Here is a 20,706-nt window from a genome sequence, read left to right as displayed (position 1 = left end):
AGTCATTGATGATGTGGTCTGCGGTCTGTTCCTCGGCACCACATTCACAGGAGGAGGAAGAGGCCATTCCCCATTGGTGCATGGTTGAGCGGAAAAGCCGGACGCCCGTACGGAGACGGTTGAGGCGCACCCATGCCTGTCTTGGTAGTGTTAGACCGATGGGGCGTGTGTCGGCGTCGGAGATCAACGAATAGAGTCTGGTGGCGGTTGACTTCCATTCAGAATTCCATTTATGGTCCGCCCAAACAGCCGCAGAGATGTCTTGTACATCAGCTTCGTTGATAAGAAGTTGAGCGGCTGGCACAAATGGGTGTCTTGATTTCAGTCGACGGGGGTGCTCGTTTGGGAGAGCAGAGATCTTGTGGTGGAGAAGGTGGTTAGGCTCCAATGACGAAAATTCTTTTGATGAGGCTCATGAGGGCATAGAGTTTTGTTGAACACTTTCAAATTCAACATGTACGTTAGTTTATAGTATTGCTTGAATCTTGTTATTAACCCCATTAACTTGGTTGTAATTATCAGTCTGTGATATTGCAAAGTTTCATCTCTCCCAAAGCCGCACAATTCTCATTCCCCATCAACTATTTTCATGTGATCTATTTGTGCTCGAAAGTTGATTTACAACTTGCCACGTCAACGACTGTCCACCACGACCTCATACATAGCCTACATATGCTGTTTGTGTGTCGATCGTTATTAAACACGATACATGTTACTGCAGGTGTTGCGATGCAGTGGAATGGTCAAGTCATTCTCAGGTAAGGATTTAAATAACGAATTTCTATCTTTTATCTTTTTTCTGCCTGTTTATCAACTATTTGATTCATTTGGCTTTGTGTTTGTCACTCATAGTATGACCAGGATCCGATGATCAATCCAGCAAAGTATGCACATTGCACACAGCTAATTGCTGAGATATCATTTTATGCTGATTTGGCTGCACATCTCTGTGATAGTTTATTTTGCCAGTAATTTTGTTTTCCAAATGTTTCCAAACTTATTATGAACACCGGTTGTGTTACACTGCTCAAGTGACAAATGTTAGCTTTTTATGTGATTTCAACACCTCGCGATGTTGAAACAGTGTAAAAATAGCGACTTTTCTTCTTGGAAATTGTTTTAACTTACAGTTTTGAGACCATGACAGAACTAATCGTTTAACTGGTTTCGATTTATGTGCATTTGTTCAACTTTATTGGTTTGGTATATCCTCAAGAAACAAGAACAATAATAAATTGACGTTTACATGTCGTTGTCTCATGACAATGCTATGTCTCAATCTGCAGCCAGAAATATAATTCTTTTACATTGATTTAACATGGCAAGACGTTAAATAGATGGCGGATTCGCTGATTGTGGCAGTGTTTAGGTGAAGTTTGTTGTGAGTGACTTCAGCTTGGGCATAATCGCACTATTTCTCAGTAGAGTTACATAACCGATGAATGGTGGATAGGTGTCGCTTTCTTATAAATCCAACGTCTTTAAAATCTAAAGTGATTCTACGCGTGGCTTTTATTATCTGGTAATTTTACTCTCACTTGGTTTTTCGTATTACGTACAAGACAAAGTCTCGTTGTTTTTTCTTTGTTACACTTTTTTGGAGGTCTAACACTAGATCGGTCCATGATCATGATTACAACTACTATGATGTAAGATGATTCTTTACTCAGGTCTGAAAGGCTTGCGCATAATCGTAGCAAATGTGAGCTGCAGGAAGGAAGTAATTTTTTTTCCAGTCATCCTGTCAACTTTAACATACTGTAGAGTAGTAGACCACCATACTTACTACACATTTATTGAACTCCTTGCCGCGGTCTCATAATCACGGAAACATAACTATTACATCTTATGCTGAGATAGCAAAACTTGTGTTTTGATCTTTAAGCCGTATCTGATGCATGTGTTGTATGGAAGTCGGTAATGGTCGCATTGTTCTATTGTTTCAATTGCACAGGTCTTCTTATATTGGAAAACAGGGTGATCTTTAACGGATCTACTCTTTGTTTTGGTTCTGTTGAGTGATTTTATTAATTTGTAACAATGCGATGCTTCAATGCTGAGGCCGTTGTTCTACCACGCATTTAAAATTAAACAAAATAGCCCTTGATTTCGCTTGGTCCAGGTTAAAACCAGAGCGGAAATGAACTATTAACTTTTTCACTGGTCACTGCTTCATACCCAAGAAACTATTGGTTGGCGTATGAAAGTTGATTGTTAATCTTTTAAAGAGTTGATTGTTTTGCTGCGTTGATGTAGCTGCTTTGAGTGAGGTTAAAACCTTCACTTATTCAACACCACGTCCGAAAATTACTTAAATTGTTTGGTTTCCGAGTTTTCAAGTTCACGACTGCTCTGTCGTTACAGCTGATGCGTCATACATGGTTGCTCATGTGGAACCAATTCCTCACCCATCCAATATCCAACACTTCCTTGACAGCAAAACCTTCGTCACCCAACATTCGCCGGATATGAAGTTCACGTATTGCGATGAAAGGTGCACAGGCTAGCAATTAGCATGCAGCATTGCTGAGTTTCATGTTGTTTCAACGTCGTTAGAGTAACAACAGTAGATTAACAACAGTGTTGTGACAAAACAGGGAACTTCGATTTAAATTAAAAATTGCCGTAACATTCTGTCTATACTGAATGCGTATTGTTATGACGGATTTTGGTGTAAGGATATTACCATCACTAGAATTTGTGTCGCCAATCTGTCGATAAGTATGATGCTTGAATCTGATTGGATAGTAGATCAAGTTTGTTTTTGGAAGCCCCTATCGCAGCACAGAGGGACAGTCATGACGGTCGCCTTTATTTGCCAGGTTGGCAGCGTTGATGGATTACGACGACAACGACATGCTCAATCATTCCTTTTTCGACTTTTGCCATGTTGCTGATCTGAAGTCGGTAGGGGGATTTTTCCAAAAATGTAAGTTCTGGATATTTTAATACAAATACGTCGCTGCACGGGTTGCCTGAAAATAAAACAGCATTTTCTTGACTCGACATCTAATGCTTGCCTGGAAAGTCATTTACTTGTATTCATTGTTGCTTTGAAACTTCGTCCTCACGTTTTTACCATTAAACTCACGTGAGTTACATTCCACATTTCACGATAGTGAGCTCACAAGCACACAGACGTCATAGCGGCCGGGTGAAAACATGATGCCTCTGGTTTCGTAAGTAAGGCGATCGATAGGATTGTGTTTGTGTGAGCGCAGCAGAAGAAGCTTACATGGACTTGTAAATGAACTTATGCCACCAGCGGTGTAACAAATCCAACAAATGTGCATACCGCTATCCGCACCATGCTTTATTTCCCTATGATTTTTATGAAGATGATAACTATTATAAAGATCTTTTGTTTAAAGCACTTGCCAAAAATAGTGAAAGCAAGGTTGAACTCAGCGCAGCGCTTATAACATAACTTTCATTTTGATATTTGTAGGAATTTAAATAGAAGAGAAGCTTTTGACATAGCCGCGTCCAGCCGTTGATCTTATCACTTGAAGCGGAGTTACCAACTCCCACAATAGCAAAATATACATGTGGTTTAAGGCTGTTTCTTGAACGCGAGTTTTGAAGCTAAATAATTTAAACTCCCCCAGTGCCACCCCTATCCCCAGCTTCTGATAGTCGTCTATTGCATAGTTTCCGCAGTGATGAGGAGGCATCTTCACCGCTGGTCTTCCGCATCATCTTGCAGCAACGTCAGTCAATTTGATGGGTTTTTACAAAATGTTTAATATCACTAAGGTGACAAGTCGCCGGTAAGCGCAACCCGGGCATAAAAAGTTCCTTATTTTGACGTTGTTTGACGCCCTGTGCTTGCGTGGCTACCCAGCAAGCATTCAATTCTTAATCCCCTTCTGCAAACTCAACATCTGCAGATGGTGAATCAATGCAAAAATGGAATGATTAACTGAGTGGGTGACCGGCGGTGTGCTCAACATGAAACCTCCCTAATGAAACCGCACAGAAGCGTTCATCCAACGGCATTTAACATTGAATTATGGTTGGTCGCTCTTAACCAGAAGCTGATTGACAGTGTTTAAGCTGAGCCAAGTGGAGACGGGCCAGTACAGAGTGATGGCGAAGACGGGCGGCTACCACTGGGTGGTAACACAAGCAACTGTCATTGCTAATCAGAAGAACCACAAGGCCCAGTGCGTGGTTTGCGTTCACTACGTAATCAGGTATCTTTTATCTTATAGTAGGTATGTCTTATAGTATAGCCTACTATACTATAGTATACATATAGGCTATATCTTGTATTTCATCTTGTAATGTGCCAATCAGGAACATTTAGATTCATGTGTTCTTTTTGTTACTATATCTAACACTATAACACAAGTTACAAACAACACTCTGTTTCTTCATCTTCTACTTGAGCAAGTTATAATTGAACGGATGCTGAGGTCTGGATACTCAAAGTTTAATCAGTGTCTAACTCTAAATGATTTTGATTGGTAACGATTTTATAAGCGTTTTCTAAAAAATGGCAATTATTAAATTTTCACTCCATTGCTGTTGTTGCTTGGGCTCGATCAGAAAATCTAGATCAGGGGTTCCCAACCGGTGGTACGCGTACCACTAGTGGTACGCGGGAGCTTTTCAGGTGGTACGCGAGCAGCTCTCCGTTGCATGCGATATGTAGTAGTATTGTCAAACAAAGTAGGCCTATTGCAACAATTATTTAATATTGAGTTTCTAAAATATCCGAACAACACTTTTATTTCTTTCGATACTAAATTCTCTGCACTCAGTAAGCTACTGTTGTCGCATCGTGCTCCCTGCTGTCATTGTTATTAATACAATGCTCCTGTGCGAACTTAACGGTGTCTGTGACGAAACTATTACGTGTACAATGTGGTCTGTGCAATTGCAGAATTGCATTTATTCTGATGTTGGTTTTCCGACGTGTAGTGGCTGAGACCTGAACAGCATTACACTTTTGTCTAAATATTGGAAAATGTCGAAGCGAAAGTATAGCGCAGATTATATTAAGTATGGCTTCATTGCTATTCAACATCGTGGAGATAGCTTACCTCAGTGCGTGATCTGTATGAAAACTCTTTCAAATGCAGCTGTGAAACCAAGTTTGCTTAAGCGGCATTTTGAGTTCAATCATGCAGATAAAATGAATCGAGATAAGAGTTATTTTGAGCGACTTGGGGAGAACGTGAAGCGACAGCGCATGGATCACACAGGCCAGTTTTACCGAAATAATGCCGGAATTGTGAAGGCATCCTATGAAGTATCTCTTCTGGTGGCCCAAAACAAAAAATCTCATGTCATTGCGGAGTCACTTGTTTTGCCAGCAGCAAAGATATTAGTCAGAAATTTGATTGGAGAAGATTCAGTGGCAAAGTTGGATAGTGTATCGCTTTCTAACAATACCGTGAAACGACGCATCGAGGAAATGTCAGTTGATATCACTGACCAAGTGATTGCAGGAGTAAGAGATTCGAAGTTTGGATTTGCCTTACAACTTGATGAATCCATAGATGTCACAAACTGCTGCCAACTGCTTGTCTACGTCCGCTTGACACAGAACGATGCTGTAAAAACGGAATTATTGTTGAATCATGAGGTGTCCACTACATCAAAAGGAAAAGATATTTTCAACTCTTTGGATAATTTTTTCAAGGAAAATGAACTGGATTGGGGAAATCTTGTCGGATGTACGACAGATGGGGCTACCTCTATGCTCGGTAGAAAGTCTGGATTTCAAGCCTATGTTAAAGCTGTGTCACCTAGCGTCATAAGTGTTCACTGTTTCATACACAGGTTTTCTCTTTGCACAAAGGTTCTTCCTGCAAAGTTGTTAATGTACTTGAACAGGGTAGTCAAAATCGTAAATTTTGTTAAAACATCAGCTTTAAATACTCGATTGTTTAAGGTTCTTTGTGAAGATCTCGGCTCAGACCACACTTGTCTCTTCTATCACACAGAAGTGCGCTGGCTCTCTCGAGGAATTACAACTAAGCGTCTTTTTGAAATGAGGAATGAATTACTTTTATTTTTCCAACAGAAAGACCATGAATTTCAAAACGATCTGGAGGATGAGGAATTCATTGCAAATTGGCTTATTTGTCGGATATATTTAAAGCTTTCAATCATTTAAATCTGTCATTTCAAGGGCAAAACTGCACTGTCGTAGACTTTGTTTCAAAACTGGGAGCTTTTATCCGAAAGGTGGAATTATGGAGGAAAAATGTGGAAAACAAGCGCTGTGGTATCTTTAAATTTCTGTCAGCCCTTGAAATGGAAATCAGTGATGACTTTTCCTGAGAAATTACCCAGCACCTCTCGCTGCTAACTGCTGAATTGCAGCATTACTTTCCAGATAGCCTACCACAAGCTGCCCATACATCACAGATCCTTTCTCAGTGGACCCAGCCGACCTACCTGTCGGTACAGGGGAACAAGAGGAACTGATAGACATGCAGGAGGATCAGACAGCAAAAAAAACAACGCAAAGAATGTTCTACAATAAACTTCTGGCTTAGTATGGCTTCTTCATACCCAACGCTAGCTTCCCACGCTGCTCCACAACTATTATACTGATTTTTCCTTCTACTTGGGAATGCGAGCAGGGATTTTCTATTCTTATGAACATCAAATCAAAAATCGAAACCGACTAAGTGCCCTTGGACGTGACTTCAGATGTGCTATTAGCAAAGTTATGCCACGCATCGATCAACTGGTGAAAGATAAACAAAAACAAAAATCTCATTAAATTTAGTTGTATTGTGTTTGTGTTTAGTTGTGTCTTTTTCTTTGTTATTCTGATGCGTTCTGTGCTGTGTGGTGTAATGGCCTCTGTGATGTTTTGTTGGTAATTTTGCTACTTTCGCTGACTTTACATCCAGATTCATCATCTTGCAAATAATTTAATATTGGATCAAATTAGTTGTTTTGAAAATAGTGGTACGTGTGGACAATCCGTGGTGGCTAAGTGGTACGAGAACATAAAAAGGTTGGGAACCCCTGATCTAGATTGTTCCTTGAAATATTAAACTTTTTTTAAAGAACTGAATCTGTGTTCCAGTGGTTTGGTGGATGGTGACAAGCAACTATCGAGCGAGCAGTGGGAATGTGCCAAGGTCCTTCCACCATCACAGCCTGTTGCTTGCTTTGACAATGTTTCCTTGCAACCTGTGGTGAGTGCTGATGTTTTCATGTTTCATTCTTATTATTTTATTTCATTTAATAATTCATGTTGCGGTTCCGACCTTCCCTTCATTTCGATTTTTATTCCATCTTTTATCTTTCTCATGATCTAACGCATCTTCGTCCATCACTTCACGTCGTTTTTCTGTCTGCAACCTTGATCTCGTTAGATTTAAAAGTTCATGTCATGTCCTTCCCAGACAGCAAAATCCGTCATTTTTACATTGACAGACGTCCGTAGACGTTGAATCAATGTAAAAATGACAAATTTTACTGTCTGTGTTGCCTTTGCTCTTTTGTTGTGTGCAGGAGGCCTTTCCTAACGTAATACCAACTTGGCAAAACGCTGATGACATCACAAATTAGTGGCGTTTATGAACAACTTAACAGGTTGCAAAGTCGTCATAGGTCAGTTTTTTGAACTGCCAGCACTAGCGCGGCCTATTTTAGCCAGAAAATTAATCTGTGTATATTGATTTAACGTGTGCCAACGTCACGTAGATGTAAAAAGGATTGATTTTCTACCAGAACAGGTTGCGATTGCATCAGCTGTTTTTGAGGATGTCTGCTAATGGTAGATAAGTTTGCATGTTTTTTGTTGGATGTGTTACTGTTAGTCATAAGTCAGACCAACACGTCTTTGCGGACTTCTTTTAGTTCGATCACGCGAGTTAAACCAGCTTACGAATTATTGTATGAGTGGGACTTGGTGGAGTCAAAAACGTTTGTGGGACTTTTTTTTTTTATCTCACCAGACATGGGCCATGGGGAAATTTCGATTGTGCAGGGATAACTTGGGCAACTTTTGTGGGTCAAAATGAAGACAAAACTTACATACAGCTTATTTCTTAAATGATTTTTAACCCTTGCAATTCTGTAAAAATAATACCATAGATTAAAATTTCAATTAAAATAACTGGTTGAATTGCAAATATATAACACTTAGTGCTTATTTGTTGCAAAAGTAACTTCAAATCCTTCGTCGTTGTTGTTGCGTGAAAGCATAACTGTATCGGAATCTATACAACGAATAGCTAACTACAAAATGGAACAACTTTTCTTTCTTGCTAATGCTTTTCTGTAGCATTTAAAACCTAATCTCTTTATCAAAACTTCAAATATATATCATACTAAAATCGTTAGGTCAAAATTGAGTCAAATTTTATTTTAGGTCTAAATAAAATCAAGATAAAAACGGTCTTCAAAAATAACACTGTCAATGCTTTGTTATCTATGTTTTCGTGCTCCATTAGATGCAGCTCAGCAAACCATTACACTCGCTGTTGCCTCTGTCCATCTGCCATCACTTCAGGCTATGATGACGTCACGTTGGCATTGCAAGAACTGAGATTAGAATCTTTTCACCTCATCACTTGTCGTTCGTTAGATGTGTAGCGTTACACCAATTTAACGTTGTTTTTGGGAACCGAAGGACTGGCTCTGGCTGTTGTGTTTACACTTTGACATTGCCAAGCATCAAAGTTTTTCTCAACTGACAAAGTTTAATTTATCACTTCTGTAGAAAATCTGTAAACGTTAGGTGGTCGCTAAGTTCAAAGAAACCTTCCCTTCAGGCTGCACTTAAATAATTTTTCAATCAATTTGAAAAAAATTGGTGTTTATCATCAAGCTGGTCTTTGAAAGATTTAATTAAAGCTGCTTGTAAGTCGTGACCAATCACTTGGCTGCGCTTGAAAGCCACGTTTGATAAAGTCGCGCTGTTCTTGATAGTGTCAAAGTATATCGAGAATAAAATTTTGAACTTAAGCAACATTCACATCACTATGTGGTGGAGGCCTTGGGGTGGTGTGGACGATGTGAAAAGTTACCAAAACCCAGACCACATCTGCAGACATTGAATCAATGTAAAAATCCATTGGTTTGCTGTCTGGGAACAATGCAGGCTTGCTTATCGGAAAATTCGTTATTTCACATTGGTTTAACATCTGAAGACATTGAATCAGTGTGAAAAAGAACGGATTACTGACTTGGTGATTTCAGTTTAAGAATGTTGTCACTGTCTTGTTGACAGCAGACGACTTGCAGACAAGATCTTGTGTGGAGATCATTGCGTTGAATCAACGCAACTGACTCTAAAAATACAGTAACGTTACGTAGTGGCTTTGTCTTGACTTGTTGGATGATATTTAAAAGAAAACTTTGTTTTGAGCAGCGATATTTCGACGACGTTCACGAAAAGTCGAAAACATCATTAAATTGAAGGCAGGCCGCGTCTACGAATAACTTGCGAAATTACCGAAAGAAAATCGTTGATAATTGCGTTAATGATACGCTTGATGTCTCGTTGCTGTAATTTTCCATTCCAAGAAGGTTCTTGAACATTTTAGATTCGCAAGCGCGGCACCCAGCCAAGCCAACTCATGTAACACAAACAAGGTTCTGTGTCACTTCGATTAAATCTTGAACTCATTTCATGAGCTTCCGGTTCATCGCCATGAAAGAAGCTCGTTGCAGTTCTGAGTCGTTGAAACAACGTTGATGAGATGTGTTTATTTGTGAAGAAAAATTCTCATGGTTGTGACCGGTCACGTTTTGCCAATTGTATCTAAGTTAGATTGCTGAACGTTTGCAATGCCTTGCAATCTAAGGTTTTGATTGGATACAATTAGTTAGACTTGAGCCAGCCGACCTCCTCTCTGGACGAGGGTCTTTCTTGGCATTCTGCTTTTCGTGTTGATATTTCTTCAAAAGAAATCGCCTGATCATCCAGGCTTCCGCTTTCCTAATGGACCATACCTTTGAAAGCTGCCACTTGCATGTCGCAGATAATCGATATTATTGACCGATCCTAATGCTTTCTGTAGGAGAACCTTGAATCGGCTGAAGAAGACACAATCGCGGAAGATTTGCTCGCTCAAATATCAGGTGACGATTGTTTCATTTATTCCAAGCAGTGTTTCATCGATCGGTGCCCCGTGTGTTCGCGACGAGCAGATATTTTTTGTTTCTTTTGTAGCACTTCTAGCTTCTAAATTGTGTGATTTTTTTATTGGTTTTGTGTAATTTTTTGTTGGACAAAGGAAAACAAAGTATGTTTGTTCCGCATATGCTGCAAATTCTCTTAAACAAGGCTATATATTCCCAGACAGCAAAATTTGTCAATTTTATATTGATTCACGTTGAATCAATGTAAAAATAACCGATTTTGCTGTCTGGGTTGGTGTTCTCTCCAGTTGGTTGTTTGATCAAAGCTGTGGTTATATTGTTGAATTTTGTCAAGAACCGTTGAATCTGCTAATACTTTACTGCTTTGGAAGCTTGGCTAGCCACTGTTTGTGCTGCAAACAAGATTTGGTGAATAAACTTATGATCTACCGAATGCACGGTCCGGTAGTAAACCGTTTATCCCCAAATATCTAATAAATGTCCCAGCCAGTCAATCATTCTTTTTACATTGATCCAACGTCTGTAGACGAATAAATGTAAAAATCCATGATTTACAGGCTGTAACATTGTGGTTTGCACTTTCTTCGGCATTGTCAACATGTTTTCTTTGCATTGTGGCCTTTGTGAATCGTTGAAACGACTAGTTTTAACATTACCATCTTGCTGCAGAAGCTGAAGAATCCTGTGAAGTTGACGATTGCAGTGTTGCCCCACTTACTTTCACCGAATTGGACGAAAATGACGGTGAGTACAAATTTTATTAATGCCACAGGCTTCTGGTACAGTAATGCTTAACTTAGGCTTCTACATAGTATGAAAAGTGATAATTCGAAAATCATTTTCGATGTTTTACCGAACCGCACGTCTAACGTATTAAATGAGCTACGACGAGTAATCGTTGCTAGCACTGCACAGGAACGCATGGAGAAGTATTATTTTATGCTGGAATCGGACAACTGGAGCAATGACTGAAGCAATTTAAGTTGCTGTTCTATGTTGCGTGGTTGTTTTAAATTTAATATGCTTTTTGTATTGCTGTGCTTTTATGGAATGACTTTTTTAGCTATTTTTGGGGACGACATTTACTTCAACGCGCCATCCATCGGCGATCCGTGGTCCTACAGTGAGAACCAGGAGTTGGGGGAAGGTAGGCTTCTTTATTTGCATTTTGTGCTCAAGAAATTTCAATACCATCACTGACTTTCGGATCTGAAAGTTGCAAATTCTTATTTTTTGTTTGACAGGTGTGGTTGTCTTGACCTGATTATTTTTCACTGTAAGGGTTTTGTATTGTGCAAATGCTTGCCTAGCTCAGTTTAGGTTAAGAAGAATTGGTTATCTACTTATCTTATATTACAGACATGCAAATTATGTATTAAAGCTATATGAGGTAGTGTTACATCAACTCGCATACGACCCTTGATGCAGAATGACTCGTTCTTTGATTTACAAATCATAAAATTTCACCAAAAATCATGAACTTCTCCCTGTTGGTTCATTCAGTTGTTTACAGCTACTACGCTTGTGGTTGAAGGCCGAGGTATGACGTTAACACTTTTTCACGATGTGACTTTGTATCAATTACAGATAAGATCAAGGACTTGTTTGGGGACGTGATGCTGGATGACGGTATGCAGCAGTATCAAGCTGGAGGGGCAGATGTCAGCGGCTTCAGTAACAATCTGGCTGGTTTGGTGTCTGAAACACTCAACGCAAATGTATGACATCAAGTTTCTTGACTTTTATTCAGGATAATTCCCACAATACAATAACCTAGTTTAGTTTGTGAGTTAGTGCACGGTTTTACGTCTTTTATTCCCCGTATTGCGAGGCTTGGGCGTCAGCAAATTTTGATCCGGCTTGATGGCGTCTTTCCACGTACTCCTATTTTGATCGTTGACCGCCACAAGGTTCCCCTTTCGAGGTCGCTCCACACGCTATCGTCCCTCTTCTTTGGTCGTTAACATGGATTATGCCCACACATGATCTTGCTGATCCTGAGAAGCAAAATCGGTTCATCAACTTCAATTGTATCAATGAAAACATGCGCTTCACTTTCAAAGCATGAAATCATTCACATTGCCATCAGTATCCAGTGCTGTGTGGGAGGCTGATGAATGATCATGATTAAGTGGATTTTTTCATTAATACGATCAAGGCTGGCAAACTGCTGTTATTTAACAAGCAACGCACTAATGTTGTTTGGCTAAAACTACTTAGGATGAATTGATGTGCGTTTGCGGTTTTTGATTAAAGAAACGATAAATTTACACAACAAGAATATAATCACAAATTGCAATCTATGGTTACTCGTGGTCACACCGAGTGTTAAACTTTTCTCTTGCCATTGCGACCTCCCCTGTTGTGCATTGTTTGATCATTGTTACTTTGCAGGGCGCACAATTCGCTAATGGCGTGTGCGATGACGTTATGATGGCGTCACCTGGCCACCAACCAGATTACGGTGGATACCAGTCTGGGGCTGGACCTGGCGGCCAGTTCACCCTCACCACCCCATCTGGGTCCCTGAGTCCTTGTGACAGCGCATATTGTGGCAGCCCCACGCATGGGGAAGAGTCCTCGCTTCCTTACACATCGATGGAACTGATGACGAATGTTCAGGCGCTTGAAAAGGCTCCCGTTTACCAACCGGTGACAGTCCCCCGGGACAAGTACAGCAGCCACATGAAGAACCTGAAGCGGGGATTCGTCGAATGCGACGGCAACGCGTTGTGCGAATGGCCGAAGAAGCAAGTTCCCAACAGCAAAGCGATCGACTCTGACCCTGCCAAACGGCGACGTTTCAATCCAAACCTTCTCCCATTGGCGCCCGGCAATTACACTGGACCCGGTAAGTATTGCGCAACCACGCAAGATAATTCAAAATCACTAATTATCTTCCTGTAACAATTGAACGTTTGTAATATTTGTTTTGTAACGTTTGTAATATAAACGTATAAACGTAACGTATAAACGTAGTAATATAAACGTATAAACGTAACGTAATATAACGTTTGTAATATTTGAACGTTTTCATAACAACCTAACATTTCCGGGTAGCAAGTCTGCTTTGCAGTTTGTGTGATCTTTCAAAAAGTTTCTGTTTAACTTTTAAAGAAACTGTAAAATGAAATTTGAATGAGATGACATTCAGTCGTTCGTGTGTATGTCCTAACTGCTTAGCTTTTCTCCGCTGCACCAGGTGAACATAAATTGTGTGTTTATTCAGCGAAAAGTCCGTACGCGGATCTGATGAATGCCTCCAATATGCTCATGCAGCCAGGGAACGGGTGCGGCTTCAATGGTGAGTTGTAGGGATGCTAGCGAAGTCAATTCCTCGTCAAAGAAGCATTTGTAAACATTGGTGTTGTGTGGTTTGAAGGACTCGATTATAAGCATCATCGCTTTCGTGGTGTTCTAATGCATATCATTAAAAGAACGTTAGTTTTCGTCGAGAAAGAACTCAGAATGATATAAATTTATATGACGGAACATTGTTCACTAAATGCGATATTTGCGAACGGTTTCGAAAGAGATAGGACTTAAAAACGTCATCAAGCTACTGCATCATATTGACGCTGTATCTTGCATTGCAGACGCGACGCAGGATTCGACCATCAGATCATGTGCTTCCTTCCTTCTGCAACCGGAGATGAATTTCAATGGGAAACAAGGTATCAAGCCACTATGTTCAATGTTTATTCTGCATTTGCACTTATACAACGTTGCGCTACGTCAACCACACGTTTCGTATAATCGCTTTGAGTCACCGTGATGGATCACAGATTAGTGAAAGTCAGCAATTCCTCATAGAATACAATCCACGTGTGCAATGCATCGTGTGCATAACAATCAATATTGACGAAACTCATTTTTTCCTCTCAAATGTACGTTCTGCTTGCGTTGACTTGGAGGTGCAAAGTTATGCGTGGACAATGGACATGTTTTAATTGTCGTTTCTAGCACTAGTTGCTACGTTCATCTGATGAAATTGAAAGTAAAATTAACATCAAACAAGATGGTTTATTGCTTCACTGACGTTTCGCGCACCATGACAATGCGCATCCTCAGAGCGAATAACATACAAAATAAAATTTCAACAGGTTATATACTAGCCTACTGTAGTGCGATTGAAGGCAAGAAAAAATAAAACACGCAATATTTTAAAAAATTGGCCAATGATGTGTGAGCGGTTACTTTCCACGTTAAATTACGTAAAAACTTCCACCAATAAACATAAAAATTTGAAGCAGTGACGACCAACAGAAAAAAGTGCGATTGAAGGCAAGAGAAATAGAACACAATGTTTTAAAGATTGGCTAATGATGTGTGGTTACTTTCGACGTTAAACTACGTAAAAAACTTCCAACAATAATGATTTATAAGGTTTATTGTCCTGATGAACACCCAAACTTTTCAGTATTCAAGTTTTAATTGTATTTAAGTTTTCTTGCCACAACCACGATCAAAGACATTGTATGTTACTTTAATTACTTTTGACGAAGCTTCTTGGTTTAATAACAAGCAAATAAGATTTGTTAGAGATGTTGATATTAACTTGACGACAATTCTTTACTCGCAGGTCGCATGATTGCGAGAAACATCAGCAGCGGATGTTTGCCTCAGCTTTCTCTACGTGATTGTGAGGTCAACGCCCCCTTGTGGCCGGGTGACGACAGACTCCCCTGGGCCGTCGACTGCGTCAATGCTTTGGACAGTGACTTTTAGATGTTGCTACCCAGTCTATCAATTACACCGGTTCAATGTTGAAAATACGTTATTTTGCAGTTGAATTATTGTGATTTTTATACTGGGTTGTATCTGCATAAGCGTGCACGTTCCTCTGCAATTTGTACAAACCTGTGCCGTTGTTGAAAGATCGGCTCAATAATACACGTTCCCCGCCACGAGATCATCAGAATGCGGCATAAAAGTTGGAGTTTTACCGATCCAGTAAATTTGACTACTTCAAAATTTATACTTTTCCAACCAGAAAATCAGTCCTTTCTTTCATTAATACGTCGTCAGAAGACGTTGAATCAATGTAAAAAAGGTTTGATTTGCTGGCGGGGTTGGAGGCTACGGACCAAAGCTTTTATTAATTGCTTTACTGACACGTATCGCTTTCTTTCACGATGTTGTTGTACATATTGTTTCATTTGTTGAATGGCTTTCATTGTGCCGGAATTTCGACATGCTTGTTCTTTCTGCTTGCCCCGGCTAGAAAAACAAGTTCTTTCGATCACTTTTAAATATTTTCAATTTCTTAAAAAGTTTGTACTTTTCGCAATGGTCCGACGCCGCTAGACCGAAGTATCGAGATGGAACGAGCATGTCAGAACACTTTCTCCAACGAGCAAAAAATTGCGGTCGATTTTCGTTCTCTTGCTCGCTGCTTCTATATAACTTTATAAGGTGTATACTAACCACGCATCAAGCAGCAACGTTTGTTATTGTTGCGTCTATTTTCGGTGTGAAAACGCAAACTAACGCTATTTTGAAAGTGGAGATTTCATTTATCGACAAATCTATTCTGTCAAAACCAGTTTACTATTTGAATAAGATGTTGAAGAAGTCGCCTTCACGGCGGCGATAGCTTTATCAATAAATGAAACCAGTTTCCGAAACTGGCTGTTTTTATTTGCTTTTTGGAAAGAATTTAAAGTTGTTGAAAAATCATAGAACGACCATTGTTATGCAGAGAAAGATTGCATCAACATCATGAAATCTCGTAGACCAGTTTGCTTATTTCGACTAATTCGACAAAAGAAATAAATCAGAACGGTAGTTGAAAGGAAGAAACCGAGTTGTGGTTTCATGTGAACTTTGATGTATCAAACACTGCATGTGAAGGTACAAGGGCATTTCCTTGTATGGTGAATTTAGTGAAAAGTTCAATTTCATCGACTGACTATATCGTCTTGTCATTGACTGGCATGTTGTATAGACGTTATGTAGCGTTGGCTTGCTGTAAAAAGTGTAACATGGTGATTTGTTTGCACATAATAAACACGGGCCGCCAATATTCAAGTGTTTGCTTGATTCGAATTACTGTATCTTGATTATGCCATTGCACCGGTTGAAGCGCTTAGGGCAAACCCAAGCCAGCTTATGTCGAGGTGACTGAAACAATAAATTTGCTGAGGTCCGGGATCTCGTGGATCTCTCACCGCCACGACGCATTCGGTAATTTACGGACTTCAAAATTTTCGATTTATTTGTAATACACAGAAATTGACGATTGAGCATATTTGTGAGTTGAATCAGATAAAACTCCGCCAATGTAAAAATAATCTTCGCTTATTTTGGATGTGTTCACGTCATATTGTTTGTGACGTCATCAAATCCTTATGATCGATCGTTAAGTCGTCGGCCTTTTTGTGTTTAGATATTGAAACGATGTCTACAGGGAGACTGTAGGCGGGGAAGCAGTGTCTGACCTTCCAAATAATTGCGCATTCTTTCATGTATAATCTTCTTACAAAAACTTCCAAAACACGTTTCGAATTGATTGAAGTTTTTTGTTTCGATTTTTCTGTGTCGACCTTCGCACGTCCACCAATCAGCTTTTCCACCAACTGCGCAGAGACGTTCCGGTAATTGGAGAGGATTTGAACTGAAAGCTTGTTTTAGGGGCTTCGATAAGAATATTACGAGAAGGAAGGTTTCTCGATGAGTTTAACTTCAGCTGTATCGAGAACATGTCTCGAAAGGTTGCTCAGTGCTCAATAGACCGAGATCATCTTAACAGCGGTCGAGCTTGTATGGCGTCATCGGGATGAAGAATTCACTGACAAAGTTCTTTAGTGTTTTCTAAGCAAGGTCCCATGCACTTTCTTAGTTTAGTTTTTGACCAACATTAGTAACCGAGCTTTTCTGCTATTTTCGTACTGTTGTGACAAGTTTAGTTTTTGCGTCCAGCCTTTGTACGAGGGAATGGAGGACGAAATCTCTGCTATTGAAGTTACGGAGACTCGGCTTTTCTTCTCAGCTTGTAGCTCAAGTGCTGGTTCGTTCGATAGTTTTTAAATCACCTTTCTCTTGAAATTTCTAAAGTGGTTATACGCTTATTTGTTTCAAGCGTTTAGGACGAAAGTAAGCAAAAGATTTATGCCACGAAAACCGCCAAAATTCTGCCTATATTATTAAATTGCCAGAAGGCTAATTCCTAGTTCGCAAACATCGTCTGCAGGTTAGTGTGCCTCGGGCGACTGAAGATTCTCCTCGCTCCTTAACACGACATGATAATTATTGCGTTGTTTACGCGATGAATGGTAATTTTTGACGTTGCAGTTTTTGTATAAATTAAAAATATGTTGTTACATGGAAAAAACTAACACGTTGCCCTCGCTGGAGTTCTATCACGATGCTGGATTTGTGGTTGTGGAACAATCTATGAAAAAAAAGAGTTGGGACATTAGTGTTATTTTGCAAAAAAAACCTTTACCTTCTTGACAAACATCATCAAACAACAAACAAGTTTTTTTGCCATGTCATGAGGAAGGAACAATTAGAATGCACTGCTTTTGTGGATAGATCAAGGAAACACGAGCTCGTGGAAAACAGCGTTTCACTTTCCTCAATACCCTCAAGTATCAATACAATCATAACAATATAAAAAAACTATACACACGCCGTATGTTAGGCCTACTGTACTTTTGGATTGAATTATCAGATATGTGAATATGAAAAGCATGATAGTAGGCTAAGCCTAAACGGATAAGTAAAAACTGTAACAGTTCGATTAACAGACGATGTATAAATCGAATCTCTCTGTGAAAGTTTAAATATCGAATGCAATTTATTACGGTGCTTCAAACAAAAATTATCGCACTCTACCGAATATAATAAAAAAGAAGGCCTACCCTATAAGGCCGTGTGAGCCTAAACTGTTTTTCAAACCAGAGGTTGTGAATTCGGATTTAAAACATCAGACTGACTCCACAATCTGTTGGGACTCCATCTTTGACAACATAACAATGCAAAGGGCTATGGAGTTTAACTAAAAGATTTTACAGGGCCGTTTTCAGAGGACAGTTTGGCAGTGGTAAAGGCCATCTCTGAGGCATGTAAGTTGTATCACTCTTGAAATAGAAAAATTATAAACTAGAGAAAAGAATGAGGCAGCGTTTTTGTTTAAAAAAAATCAGAATAGTCTACGTAAACAAGATAGTTACAAAAATTTGCAACATGGAGTTTCCTTCCATATGCAAGTAGGGGGGGGGGGCTTAAAATTTACTTTTGTATGAGTACACCTTAATTTTATGCTATGAGACATACTTAGGGCACTAAGAAAAAAAAAATTGAAATTGGTTTGAAAAACCCCCCGGATTATGGGATTTAAAAAAATCTGGGGGAGTAGCGCTGGCGAAAATGTTTTCAGATATTATTCAACAACCACTTGTCAGAAACTGTTCAAATTGGTCTCAAAAGATGCAGAAAAATTAGGTAACTGGTTAACAACCACTTTTGGAGATCCAACCAAAAAACATTATTCTAAAATCATAAAATATATGAATTTTTTTACTAATTTCCTCCAGAAAACAAGGATTTTAAATATTTTTATGAGAAAATACATTTTAATATTACATTTACTTGTTACTGATTAATATTGAAGTACTTTAATAAAAACAATAGGTTAACTAGGCTATACTCCATGGACTATATAATTGGCTATAGGCTATTAGGAAGAGAAAACTAATATTAGACCGAAAAATGTAAATAATGCTTTTTCAATGAATATGAGTAAGCTTATACAGCACCTTTTAATATGCTATATTGTAAGTAAAACTTTTAAAACATATATGTGTTGTAATCAACCAAATTATATGGCATCTATTAGTGGGGTGTACACCACAAGATCAAAAAGCCAAAAGGGAGTTGAAGAGGAAACGTACACTGAAGCAGAAGAGTTGAGAAAAGGAATTTTGCCATTCAAAAAAGATATTGTTCAATGTATGATATATTTGCTGCGTGATCAACGTGCTGGCAAAGCTCTAAAAACTGTAGATGAGGCATGTCATATCATGGCATGTAATCTAATGGATCACTGGATGTATTGCAACTGGAGTTTGAAGACAGTCAAGAAACGTGTTATTAGTCTTTATTATAGTTTGTTCAAAGATACCATGAAAAAGTCAAAGCAAAATTTTATATGCAACCAGCAAAGAAGTCCATCTTCACTGACTGACTTCAATGCATCCATGACCAAGTTATTTGATATATTTTGTGAAGATAAGGAAAAAAGAGTGGCTTTGGAACAAATGTATAGAGTAAAAATGGGAGAAATGGAGTGGAAGTTTCTGGATGATATGAGAACAGTTCGCAAGCAATGCTGTGAAGAAGATAGAAGATGGCAAAAATGCATGGAAAGGAAAATTGATCAAGAACGTACATTTGAGAAGATGCAGCAAAAGGAGAAAGAAAGGAAAGAAGAATTGGCTTTGAACAGCAAGTGCTGTTGAAGCTATTGATGCACAAGATGTTGAAGTTGCAATGGAAACTGATGACCATGATGATTATTCTCCAGAAATGGAACAATCTAAAAGTAAGAAAAGACCCTATAGTCGCATTATTACTGATGAATCTTCAAGTGATTGCATTCCCAAAGAATACAGACATATTAGAGAGAGCTCGAACATTGTAAGGCCAACTATTTACAAAACAGTTGATGTGTTGATTAGTAAGTAACCATTGCTCCAAAATTAACCAATAACCATCAGCTACACAATTACACATAATCTTCATGTGGATGAAATGGTTGCTATTGATCTTGGTGTTGACCATATTCCTCAACATCTCCTTTGTCACACACATCCTTGCCTTATGTTCAACAGGAAACTTTTGCAAGTCATCAGTGACATTGAGAGTACGTTTGCCGATGCAAATATATGCCCAGAACCTGAAAGTTTACCTGAGTAAACTTCAGTGTTGCTCAACCGTAACATGGGAAGATTTTGACTCTGCCATTGAAACGTTAACCGCATCTAATGTTGAATGAACTTTCTGGGAGAACGTGTTCGAAGTATTGTAACTTTGTGGACTCTATCTCTTTACATACTGCAACACTTGCCTGTGTTTAATGCGTGTATTTAGAGGTTATTTTTGCGTACTTACTTGTATGTATTTCTGCGTACTTCACCCAGTTTACTTTATTATGTTCCTTCAGTTTAAGACCATAGAAAACTTTAACTGTTTCTTCCAACCTACAGAAGAAGTCTGGTAACTGTTATTATAACTACTCCATCACTAACCTATTATTTGGTAATTTGTAAGCATGTTTTGTTTTTATTCAAAACTCTGAGAAAATGCAAAATAACGTTTTAGGGTGAGAAAAAGGAAAAATCTCACTTTTTAAAAAATATATCATGTTGATGTTCTGTTAGATTAAAAAATAAGGTCTCAAACTGCTGGGGCTAGAAAAAGGAAAAATCTCACTTTTTAAAAAATGTATCATGTTGATGTTCTGTTAGATTAAAAAATAAGGTCTCAAACTGCTCAGACTGTTATTCTGCATCTTTTAAGACCAATTGCAAGCATTTCTGACAAGTGGTTCTGAAATTATCTCTGAAAAACCATCTGCGCCCCCCCTCCATTTTTGATATCTGATTATCCGGGGGGTTT

General features: G+C 39.0%; 3 protein-coding genes across 3 annotated transcripts in view; all 3 read left to right on the top strand.

Annotated features, from left to right (window-relative positions):
- The window catches only part of LOC145780852 (uncharacterized), a 33,030-nt gene extending 16,922 nt beyond the window's left edge, over window positions 1-16,108 (top strand). The window contains exons 7-19 of the mRNA XM_082592499.1: window positions 722-758; window positions 2,365-2,494; window positions 2,823-2,929; window positions 4,049-4,196; window positions 7,055-7,166; window positions 10,002-10,062; window positions 10,753-10,827; window positions 11,147-11,230; window positions 11,671-11,801; window positions 12,478-12,934; window positions 13,313-13,387; window positions 13,680-13,757; window positions 14,666-16,108. Of these exons, the coding sequence (XP_082448625.1) occupies window positions 722-758; window positions 2,365-2,494; window positions 2,823-2,929; window positions 4,049-4,196; window positions 7,055-7,166; window positions 10,002-10,062; window positions 10,753-10,827; window positions 11,147-11,230; window positions 11,671-11,801; window positions 12,478-12,934; window positions 13,313-13,387; window positions 13,680-13,757; window positions 14,666-14,811 (1,641 nt within the window). The 3' untranslated portion in view covers window positions 14,812-16,108. The remainder of the gene's footprint in view (window positions 1-721; window positions 759-2,364; window positions 2,495-2,822; window positions 2,930-4,048; window positions 4,197-7,054; window positions 7,167-10,001; window positions 10,063-10,752; window positions 10,828-11,146; window positions 11,231-11,670; window positions 11,802-12,477; window positions 12,935-13,312; window positions 13,388-13,679; window positions 13,758-14,665) is intronic.
- On the top strand, window positions 4,973-6,127 carry LOC145781234 (zinc finger BED domain-containing protein 5-like). Its single transcript, XM_082593011.1, has one exon. It carries the CDS (start codon window positions 4,973-4,975, stop codon window positions 6,125-6,127), a length of 1,155 nt encoding a protein of 384 aa, XP_082449137.1.
- Window positions 16,109-18,911: 2,803 nt separating the features above from the next.
- Window positions 18,912-19,547, top strand: LOC145780695 (uncharacterized). The gene has a single exon (XM_082592316.1). It carries the CDS (start codon window positions 18,912-18,914, stop codon window positions 19,545-19,547), a length of 636 nt encoding a protein of 211 aa, XP_082448442.1.
- Window positions 19,548-20,706: the final 1,159 nt, after the last annotated feature.

This window comes from Aplidium turbinatum, chromosome 12 (assembly GCF_918807975.1).
Source record: "Aplidium turbinatum chromosome 12, kaAplTurb1.1, whole genome shotgun sequence".
NCBI classification, from domain to species: domain Eukaryota; kingdom Metazoa; phylum Chordata; class Ascidiacea; order Aplousobranchia; family Polyclinidae; genus Aplidium; species Aplidium turbinatum.
This window is presented reverse-complemented; position numbering and strand designations above follow the sequence as displayed.